This window comes from Alligator sinensis, unplaced genomic scaffold, assembly GCF_000455745.1.
Source record: "Alligator sinensis unplaced genomic scaffold, ASM45574v1 scaffold109_1, whole genome shotgun sequence".
NCBI lineage: Eukaryota > Metazoa > Chordata > Crocodylia > Alligatoridae > Alligator > Alligator sinensis.
The window spans coordinates 1,965,293-1,976,274 of NW_005841852.1; the positions used below are offsets into that span (position 1 = coordinate 1,965,293).

The following is a 10,982-nucleotide window of genomic DNA, read 5'->3' on the forward strand; positions in this document are numbered from 1 at the left end:
TGGTGTGGGGGGGGGGGGGAGAGACGCCGGCTCCTGCCGCAGCATGCACCCCTGGGGGAGACATGGGGGGCACATGTCCCCCAGTCTGTGCATGGGGTGAGGGTGGGCTGCCTGCTCTGTGCTCAGGGCCAGTGCCTCTTCTTGGTGACTGTGCTCGGGGTGGGCAGTGGGGGTGCTGGGAGGGAAGGCTACAGGGGGGCTAGAGCCACCCCAAAGTTTGCCATAACCCCCCACCGCCCCGTAAGGCTCCCCTCCCAGCACAGCCTCTGGGAAGAGGTTGGTGTTGGCCCTGAGCACGCAGCAGGCAGCCTGCCCCCACACTGCGCAGATTGGGGGGCATATGTCCCCTATACCTCCCTCAAGGGTGCGTGCAGCAGCAGGAGCTACCTCCCCCTCCTGCCTCCCCAAATGAGCTGCTAGCTCCATCCCATGCCCTGCCCCCAGCTCTACTCCCTCCCTCACTGTGGGGGCCTCCATCTGCCCCCCGCATTCCCCTTCCTCCCCACAGACACTGCTGTCCAAGGTGCCAGGTTGCACTCCTGGCAACATTATGCTGCATCTGCATGCTGCATCTCCATGCATGCACATGGCATTTATTGACCACATCAACCAAAAAAAGTCAATTGCTGATGTCAATTTTCCTTTTAATTGGTGCTGATAAGATATGGACTGATGTATTGGTGGGTGCACTTCTAGTACTTTAGATAGGATCCAGCTTAGAACAACCCTAATAGCCATAGAACAGGAGCCTGATGGTGGGAATGCCAGTTTCCTCTCACTATCCTATTGCAGTGCCTCAGCTATGACCTGTAGGGACAGAGTGCAAGCAAAAACAATTTTGCCATCTGAACTAAGGTTGCCAACATGGATGCCTGCTAAGGAAGGGCTAGTTTTGATTAAGACACTTCTTGGGCTACTGAACTAGAGTCAAACACTGGTAAAATTACGGTGCATTTTGATGGCTAAGAAGCAAAAGACTATAGAAGTCCGTGAGCAATGAGGTCAGAGTATAATGAAAACCACCTGATGACTTAATTTTATTTTTTAGCATGGTTGCCGATTATGAAAGAGTATGCTGCAAGATGACAAAACAGCTAGAGTTCTCGCTGTAATCATGGATTGCTGACAGCACTATTTTAATAATTTCTGCATAATTCTAATACAGGATAAAACTACAACAGTTAGTTACAGGTGGATTGCTGATTATATTGTTAGCATTACCATGAAAGAGAGAGAAAGATCTGGCATTCCCGACAGCTTAATGCAGGAATCAATGACACCTTGAATTTCTGCAAAGACTGTGGAACCTGGAAAGAGGATGGAAGACATGACTTAGCATATTGTGGATAGCTGAGCAAATAATGAGTTGCAGCAAGGGGGTATAGAAGCAGTTTTTAGTACGGTGCACATCCTATAATCTCTAACACCCAGCCTAACAAAACGGTTCTCTTCACATGTGGCACACAAGGCTTACTGGGGCATGTAAGCTACAACATACAACAGTTTATAAGCTGGTTGAATACTGTTCAAGTTAGAACACAGGATTTCCACCCAACATGGTCGTATGAAGTTAGGCAGTTAAGTCCCCTTCTCTTCCCTCCTATAAATCTAGGAGGTTGGGCAGTGTTGTAGTGAAACTGAAGTAAAATCAAGAAACTCTTGTTTTGCTTATAATTGGCTTTCATGGCTAGAAATGTACTGCACTAAAGTCACAGTTTAAACTCAAAAGAGATTTCATTTAAGCAGGGGTGTCAAGGTTCTGGCCTGTAGAGCACTGTCATCCAGTCAGCAGGGCTCCCCATAAGGCTGGGAATTTGGTGGTTGGACAAGTGAGGGCAGCGTTAAGTGTTACAACTCCCAGAGCTCCAGCAATTAAAGCTGCCGGTACTTATACCTCCCCCAAATTTCTAGCCTCACTGGGAGTCCCGCAGGCCTAATTCATAGCACTGGGCTATGTAATCTGGCCAGCAGGGCTGGAAATTTGGTAGTGGGAGGAGTGGTGGCTGTTGTGGCTTTGGGAGCTGTGGCAAATAACCCTGCTATCAAATTTCCTGCAGGCTAGAGGACACGATCCTATGGTCCGGATCTGTTTCACTGGGCTGAATGAGTTAGACATACCTGCATTAAAAAAATCTAGAACTCATGCCTCAGATGGACAAAGTGAGACCATGGAATCCCTGATTCACCAAGACAGCACTCTTGTCTATGGCACAAGGGGACAAGCCTTGGTCAAGCCTTGGTGAGCTCCTGGGGTTTTAAGCTACAGAAGAGACCAACAGAAGATATACACAGGTGACAGTGAAAAAGTACCACAAGAAAAACAAAACAATAAAGCTAATTTGGTGAAGGGTCTGTTTCCAAGGAACAGGACCTAATGCTACCTATGTAAATATGGTAACATGTTATTCTAGAGCAGTGAAGCCTGTGACACTCACCAGAAAGTAGAAACAAGATTTCTTCATCACAATCCCTCAAGGGAAAAACAGGAACACCTTACAAACTGGAACATTTTACAAGCTTACAACTAACTGTGTAAGATTCAAACCATCCCCACAGCCTCAGAACTTGTTGGGAGTGGTAGAATGGAACAGAAATAAATAGGAACCTTGTAATAAAAGACATTTCTGACTGAGCACACATATTACATATTGGGTGGTATGGAGCTATTTAGATTTGTGTTAAACCTCAAAATAATCTGGCTAGTTATTTTCGCTCTTTATTCTCCTGGAGAATTTCAGCATCCAATATACACACGGGCTTCTGGAGCTGCCTTAGAATTTCACACTAGAAAAAGAACTGATGCTGTCCATTAACAGTCTGCCAGAGCAACAAGTAAAATGAAATCATGATTGAAGTTTGCATTGAACTGTTTGGGACTGGGAAGGAGAATGCTAGTTGTCATTATATCAATCCTTCAATCTCAAAAGGCTGTTTTATGGTGCACTACTGGGACACATCTCACGTGACGCTACTTGAAGTGGCAGATGCTTACGTTTTGAGCACTTGAGAGATTTCCTATGTAGGCAGATCTTACAGAGTAGTTCGCTTTTGTCATTTTATTTATTTTCTTTGTAAGTAAATACCAGTTAAGTGAGTAACATCTACAAACTTCATATTTTTCTCAAGAAACAGGAAACAAACATTTTTCCACCCCTCAGAGAAGTTGGCTGTAGTTTGTATACAAAGTTAAAAACACTGGATGGCTATTTTGAAAAGAGCATTCTATCAATATTACAAGAAAACAGGTAAGTGGGACAAGTGAGCAACAGCTCATGCCCTATTCACAGAATGAGGAGCCACAACAGCAATGAAAGAAAATGGAAGAGAAAGAAAAGATAATGCATGCCACCACACTTGAAGCTCTGGCTGTAAAGAAACAAGTTTCCATTAGGAAACATTAATGTACTAGCACATATACAATAACTATCTAAGTGGAGGCCATTACTTTTGCATTAATAGTTTATTGGATAAGTGGCCTAGGCAATATTGTTATTTCAAGATAAAAAAAATACATCTGTGCATGTTGTTTTAAAAGAGCAATGTACTTTTAATTGGTAGATGGAAAAGCAACATATTAGTCGATCTGAATCCTCTCAAAATCCCATGAGGTGAATGGAATGTTGAAACAGCCTTTGAAAAGGAAATTCAAGTTGACATGGCTTCTTACCTGATTTATCTATAATTGCATCTATTTCTTCAATGACATCGAAATAGGCTTCATTGTTTGTGTACTTTACCCCAGCTCTGCGCCAAGGAATGTTGGAGAGCTGTCCAGTAGGAAGCGTCTCCCCCACATTACTGCTGCCTTGAAAAAGCAAAAAAGAAAAAAAAACGCCCCCACCCCCAAAGAATACATTAGAAGGGAATGGTTCCAGATCTCATAATTATATGTACCAACATAAGATTGCATTCAATAACTAAATTAGGTGTCATACACTAGGATTTCCATAAGTGGCCCTGAGTAAGTTGCAACGTGTCTTTACTGTTAGTGCCTTAGCATGCATTCCTTATACCTCTAAAGGCATAATTCAAGTTAGCAGAATTTAGGGGAGGGTACAATTAGGGGCTAGATCCAAAGAATAGATTTCCATGTTGTGATGCTCATAGAGATGCGGGGTGGAAAATTTTCCAGTGCTTTATTTTTCCGTGGGAAATCTTCTATTTCTAAAAATTCATTGTTTCATAAAATTCAGTAGCAACAATGAATGCCAATACAGGCAGTCCTTGGACTTACAGCGCAGTTGGTTCCTAAAAACCACGTCTCAAGTAAAAACGTTGCAACTCGGAACCAATTTTCTCATAAGAAACAATGTTATACACAGTAAATGGCTTCACCAAAAATACCCCCAAATTTTGTACTCGATCAATTATAGATGAGTAATATAGCTACATTAATGTATTTATATTGTAAATAGCGATCATATCGATTTGGAAAGACTTCTTTGAGGTGACTGCTGGACTTTTTGAAAGGCTTTTGGTTGGACTATTTGAAGGATTATTGGCTGCCAGTTTTTCTGGAGTTTTGTCTGCTTTCTTAAAGGAAGTGTCCAAGGAAGTTTGGACACATGTTCTCCAGGGAGATGAGCGACGCAGCAAACTTGTTGGCTGGTGTGGCGTCACATCGGCTCAAGCGTTGTAAAGTCAAAACTGACATCATAAAGTTGAAACAGGGTGTCAATTTATAAACGTTGTAAGTGTGAAACGTTGTAACTCGAAACGTTGCAAGTCGAGGACTGCCTGTACAGTATTAGGCAAGCTTGGCAAAGTTGTAATTAATGTTTTTTCAGGTGATTATCCCTGAGAAGTGCGTGAGAGAGAGTACATATATGTTTTATTGATTTGTAAACAGGAGGGTAAATACTAGGGCTGTGCGAAGCTTTGGTCCCCGATTCGATTCAGCGGAGATTTGACCTGATTAGGTAGCCGAATCTCTGAATCCAAATTGAATCAGAGGACCCTTTAATCTCTCCGAATGAAATCCAAACCCTCCAAATTGATTCGGAGAGATTTGGAAAGATTTGGCGATCTGGACATAGACACAGCTTTAAATGTTTTTTCTACATACCTCTAGGTAGCAGGTGGCTCATGAATGCTGTGATGCTGGGGCGCGTGGAGCATCCCACATGAGTGCGGGGGGCTCCCCAGCATGCTCAACAGCAGACCTGGAAGCGAACTAGAAGCAGTTCTGGTCCACTTCTGGGTCCGCTGGGGAGTGCACTGGGGAGGCCCCCCCGTGACTCACCGGCTCAGTGACTGGTGCCTCCTGGGTCTGGGGGGGCACCTGGGGTCCCCCGCAGCTGATGGCCAAGCCAGGAGGGGCCCCCTCCACATGCTCCCCAGCAGACCCAGAAGGGGACTGGAAGTATGTTCCAGTCCACTTCTGGGTTCACCACTGGGCACATGGAGGCCGCCCGTGCTCCTGTGGGATGCTCCGTCTGCTCCAGCATTGCAGCGTTCATGAGCCATGCTGGTACCTCGAGGTATGTAGAAAAACTTTAAAGCTGTGTCTATATCCAAATCGCTGATTCTCTGAATCACCGTCGAATCTGCAGATTCAAATTTGGCCGAATCGAATCAGGGACAGTGATATGAATCAACTAATCGAATCACTGCCCCCAATTCATGTCGAATCAGAATCCAATAGGGCCTGCTTTGCACACCCCTAGGAAATATACTCGCATAATAATCCAAACCAAAAAATCAAGTTATGAATTCACCTAATTGGCACCTAATTGGCTGTGCAGGTCAAATCAAGCCAAAGCTAAAATTCTTATTTCATCTCAGGCAGCAAGCGAAATCAAGACCAAAACTAAAACTGTGATTAATTTCTGTGTCGCTTTCAGTTCAGCAGCAGCGTCTCATTTCGTTTCTTGAGTTGGGGAAGTTGGAAGTTAGTTTTTTAGTGCTTTTGGTCTGAAGTAGTCATAAGAATGCCTAATCAGAAAAAAAACTAGTGTGGCATCATTATAGTGAAGTTCAAGCCACTGAAGGAAGGAAGAAAGTTGGTAGATGTAAATATTGCGGGCAGGAGTGTGCTAAGAACGCAACAAGAATGAAGAAACATTTAATAACATAAAGAAGCTGTCCTGAAAGAGTACAAGCCATATACAGAAAGCTAATGCAACAAAGTGGTGGAACAACATCATCTGAGAAAAGTCTGCTTCAGGAATCCTATGTAAATAAACAAGTTAATATGTGAAACAACACACAGCAGACACTAGTATCTATATTGTTTTAAAACATTAAAATTTTAGAACTTGTTAATGCAACTCTGGAAGATTCTTTATTTTTCATTTAAAATATTTGTATCCTGCTTTTCTGCTTGCACTAAACACCCAAAGTGGCTTAGGCTTAACAATAATTTTGAAAAAATTACATAATAGATAAATAATTAACTATTTCAACCCAGCAGAGCAAGCTTAGTCCTCTGGCTATACTTCCCTTTGCCTGTGTAGTCCCAGGGCAGCAGAGCAGCAAGTTGAGCAAGCAGAGTGTTGTTTCTGGCAGGGAGTGGGGAAGCAAGCTGCCTAACACTTCTCCTTCGCCTTCTGATGGATGAGGCCAGACTAGACTAGGCCAAAATAAAAATCTTTTCCCCCTTTTGTTGCAGGAACTTGGTAGCATAAGTGCAACAACAGATTTGCAAAAAGTGGTAATTGAAAATGTTGTTGAGCTGCCAGGTCGGGGTGGGGACGGACAGATAAGCGGGATCCTCACTTTCAAGATCACTCACCGGGGTGATCCACCATGAGTAGAGGTGTTCAAGACAGTCAAGCTTTTTATCAAGCTTTGTGGACAAAATACCAAAAGAAGATCAAGAGAAACCAGATGAGACATTAGCTTGAGCTATATTTGCAAGTGGTACACCTCTTTCCATTACTGAAAATCAATACTGGAAGGAACATTACAAACTAATTCACCCATCATATAAGTTACCGCCATGTTATTCCTCATCACATTCTCCCTTAGAGAAAGAGTATGACAGAATTCAAACAATGGTTATTCAAAGGAGTTGTCAAGCAGAATCACTGACTCTGATGCCAGATGGAAGGACTGATGTACAAGGAAATCCTTTATCGAACATTAATGTTCGCAGCACCTGAACCAATATTCCTGAAAGCAATTGCTACCAAATCTTCTCGTCATACAGGTGAATGCATAGCCAAATTACATAGTGAAGAGATTGAAAGTGCAGGTCCTTCCAGGGTACAAGCCCTTGTAACTGATAATACGAGTAACATGGAAGCTGCATGGCAAATATTAAAAGGCAAAGTATCCTCATTTAATAGTATTTGGCTGTCTTGCTCATGGGTTGAATCTTCTGGCAAAGGACATAGTAAGTGTGAATACAATGAAGACAATACTGGCAAACTGCAAAGTGATTGTGAAGGTATTGAACAATTATGTTGCTAATCAGACTTTGAAGCAATTACAGAAAGAGAAGCAGGGGAAGGAAAGTGCACTTCTATTGCCAGGATAAACTAGATAGGGCTCAGCTACAAAGTGTTTACATAATTTGTTGTGCACAAAAAACTGTTTGCAGCGTGCTTTAATAGATGACACAGTATCCTAGATTATTCCCGTGAACATTCAGAAACAGATGCTCAACAACAATGTTTTGGTTTTGAGTTCAAGGAGCATTCAATTTGCTACTACCAGTTTCAGTGGCTATCAAGAAACTTGAAGGAGATGCACCAAGCCTTTCAAATATTCCAGAGATAGTCAGACAACTGGATAAAAATCTAATTGAGCTTTTGCCTTCTTCACCTCTATCCAAAAAAGTAGTAGTAAAATAAATGTTTATTAAGCGATCTGAGTTTTGCTCTCATCCAGTTCATCTAACAGCAAACCTTTGGGATCCTCAACCCAGAGGACAACATTTTTCAGAAGATGAATTATCTACTGCTCTCGATACAATTATGGAAGTAGTTAAGACTGTCCCCAACATGGACTAAATAGCTGTGATGACAGACATTGCTGAGTATCGTGCAAAAGAAAAACTTTGGAGCAAAGACATTATTTGGCCAGCAGCAGAGAATGCGTCTCCTTTCACATGGTGGAAGGGATACTGTAACACCCGACTGTCATCCAGGATTGCTCTACACATTCCACCAACAGGGGCTTCTTGTGGATGAAACTGGAAGGCTTTCAGCTCATTCAAGACAAAAAAGAGGAATAGACTAACAAATGAATGCACCGCTAAGCTTGTTTCTATTTCTCAAAATCTCTTGCTTCTGGAGAATCAGTCAGAAGCACAGTTAGTGAAGAAGATACAGTGTGATAAGTTGCTCTTGCCCATAGACTCATTGGTAAAACCATCCTTTAGTGAAAGAGAATGTCGTTCATATAGTTCTGAACCAGATTTGCCCCAATCCGATTCTGAAATGCAACTAATAAGTAGTGCAAGTGATTCTACAGATAGTGACAGTGAAACTGGAGGTGCCACAATGACCTCAGTGGAAGAAAGTTAAACCCTGTTGCAGTAGATGAGTGAACAACCACGGCACATCTTGCACAGTTCTTTGGGTGTGCTAAAATTGTGTGCCCATAGTTTTCAGTGCCTTTGGTTTTTTTCTTTAAATTTAAACAAACAATGTAAAGGAAGCACATGCTATTGTGTATTGTCTTTACATTTTTACAAGTATTCCAATAAAAATAATTTCCTTCCACATAAAGCTTTGAATTTGTTTGAATATAACATTTAAACTACATTAAGTGTGCTGTATTTAATCTTTTCCTAATCAACTACTTCAGTTCAAATTCTTGTGGCTATTGGGATATAAAATTAACATGGTGGTACTTTTAGTTTTGTTTACTAAATATAAGTTGAATAAATATGCTAAATCAGATCATGCTATATTTAGGACATGGGAAAATTTTCTGGAAAACCCATATCTCTGGATGCTCAACATCACATAACAACAGAGAACTTTCAGGCTCCTGGTCCTTGCGTGGATTCCACTGCCGAGTCAGACACCTACGCTCAACACCCTGCACGGACAGACCATGCTTCAGAATGACATTCTGAACAGCCAGCACGATAAGCAGGGATTTGCCCAAGCAAGCTAGCAGAAAAGCAGAAAATGGGGGCATCTTTGAACATGACCTCTACCCAGAGCTAGGCTGCAACATAGCTGTATTGACAGAAGGTGGCTTCTGTCACCTTGGGTCATTTTGTTCCTGGAAACAGTACACCAAGGCCAGCAGAAAACACAAAACAATTTTTGTTGGCATATGGTGCATTTCCACTAAGGGGCTCTGCTGACAGAGCAACACCAGTGCATTTACAGCCCCTTAGGATCCATAGTGTGACAAGCCCTTAGACACCTAAATTTTATTTACAACTTTTATTGTGAATCTGTTCACTTAATGACATGGGGCTTGTCTTCACTTTCATTTTTGTTCAAGGCAAGTGCAAATATTGGTCCTAACTCAAGAGCCATGCGCAGGTAAAGGATATGCTTTAAACTTAAGTAAGCTGGTCCACTTGATGCGAGCTGAAACTCATGCAGTGACAATACTGGAATCACTGATATATTGAGTACTCAGCTCATCTGTATTGCAATACAAAACTGTGGTGTTCGTGTTTTTTGGAAAGCTCTTGCTCAAGCTACATAAAACCATTATCTATATGAGACAGCTGTACTGGCATAGCTATGCCAGCAAGAAGTATAAAAAGATCATCTCCCCCAACCACCAAAACTGCAATCACACCAGCTTTGCTGCCTTAGTGCTGCAGCCACCATTAAAGCAATGGCAGTCTCAGTAGCTTGAGTTGTTAGACTGAGTTTAACTCTGCAGTGAAGACAAACCCTTAGGCTCCTAAGTCACTTCAATACTTTTGAAAGGATACCCTTAGCTGTCTATATCAGGACAGAACAAAGGTCATTAATCTAAAACATGAAGTCACTTTGTTGTATTAAAATGAAAAAGGAGAGAGAAAAAGCTACCTTCAAAGCCAGTTGGCTATTTTAAAATCATACCTGTGATAGAGTTGACGACAGAACGCAAAATTGTGGGAGGCTTAATCAACTCTTTCAAGATGTTTGATTCTGTTGCCAATGGAAAGCCATTGTCTAACATTTCTTCTAGAAGCTCGTATACAATAACCACATTGTCCTTAATCGCGGTCTCGGAACACTCACCAAAATAATCCTGAACAAAGGGAAAGAATTTTTAGTCATGTTAAAATGCTTGACAATTTGAGTTTACTTAGAGATAAAGCTGTATAGAAATGCTATTACTAATGTTAATGCATATCTTTAATTAGATAACTCCTATGAAGTACAGCACAAGTCTGGAACATATCTCTGGGTGCAGTCCAGTTTTCAACTCTCCTGGGAACACTCACTCCAAGTTCAGCAAGAGAGAGATTCTTCAGTGATTTCTACTCCAAGAAGTAGGTTTATGGTGCAGCAGGGTAAGTGCCCTCTCCAATGAAATTGTTACCAAAAATAGAATTATAATTGATACTTAGTTCCATCCAATCAGTATGAAAGGAACATTATAAAAGCTTACCTAAAGAAAGGCCGCTTTTGTAAAACAACATTCTCCTTCTATGCACTTAAATGTATGTATAGCCACAAGCCAAATGAAAAAGCAAAATCTTAGGTAAGTGTGTGCTTTATAAACCAATACTTGGCTTTTGGTTTGAATCCTCAGTTTTCAAGGGGGAAATCATTGACTGGAAGGGTTTAGCTACTTCAAAATACTTAAGCTTTTGCAAGAGACACTTGAGGCAATCTGACAATTCCAAGATTATACCAGTGACAGACCTGAAAAGTATCTGCGACGCGGTGCAGGAATTCAATTACAAAGAGTGGTGGCACTTCTGTCTGTATGACAGACACAAAGAAGATTTTATCCCGGTAGATGCTGATGAGGTAGTGGTGTGGCGTTGAGATGACAGGGGGCACATTCTCAACATCGACTGCTTTTTCCTGAGCTTCAAAGAAATAATCACACACAGATTGGCTCACAAC

At 41.8% G+C, this 10,982-nt stretch overlaps 1 protein-coding gene across 1 annotated transcript in view; it reads right to left on the bottom strand.

The window, feature by feature from the left end:
• Nucleotides 1-10,982, bottom strand: part of AP3M1 (adaptor related protein complex 3 subunit mu 1) — a 39,517-nt gene that overhangs the window by 8,936 nt on the left and 19,599 nt on the right. The window contains 4 exon segments of the mRNA XM_025212743.1: nt 1,222-1,307; nt 3,668-3,805; nt 9,984-10,155; nt 10,776-10,982. The exon segment at nt 10,776-10,982 is cut by the window's right edge and continues 3 nt beyond it. Of these exon segments, the coding sequence (XP_025068528.1) occupies nt 1,222-1,307; nt 3,668-3,805; nt 9,984-10,155; nt 10,776-10,982 (603 nt within the window).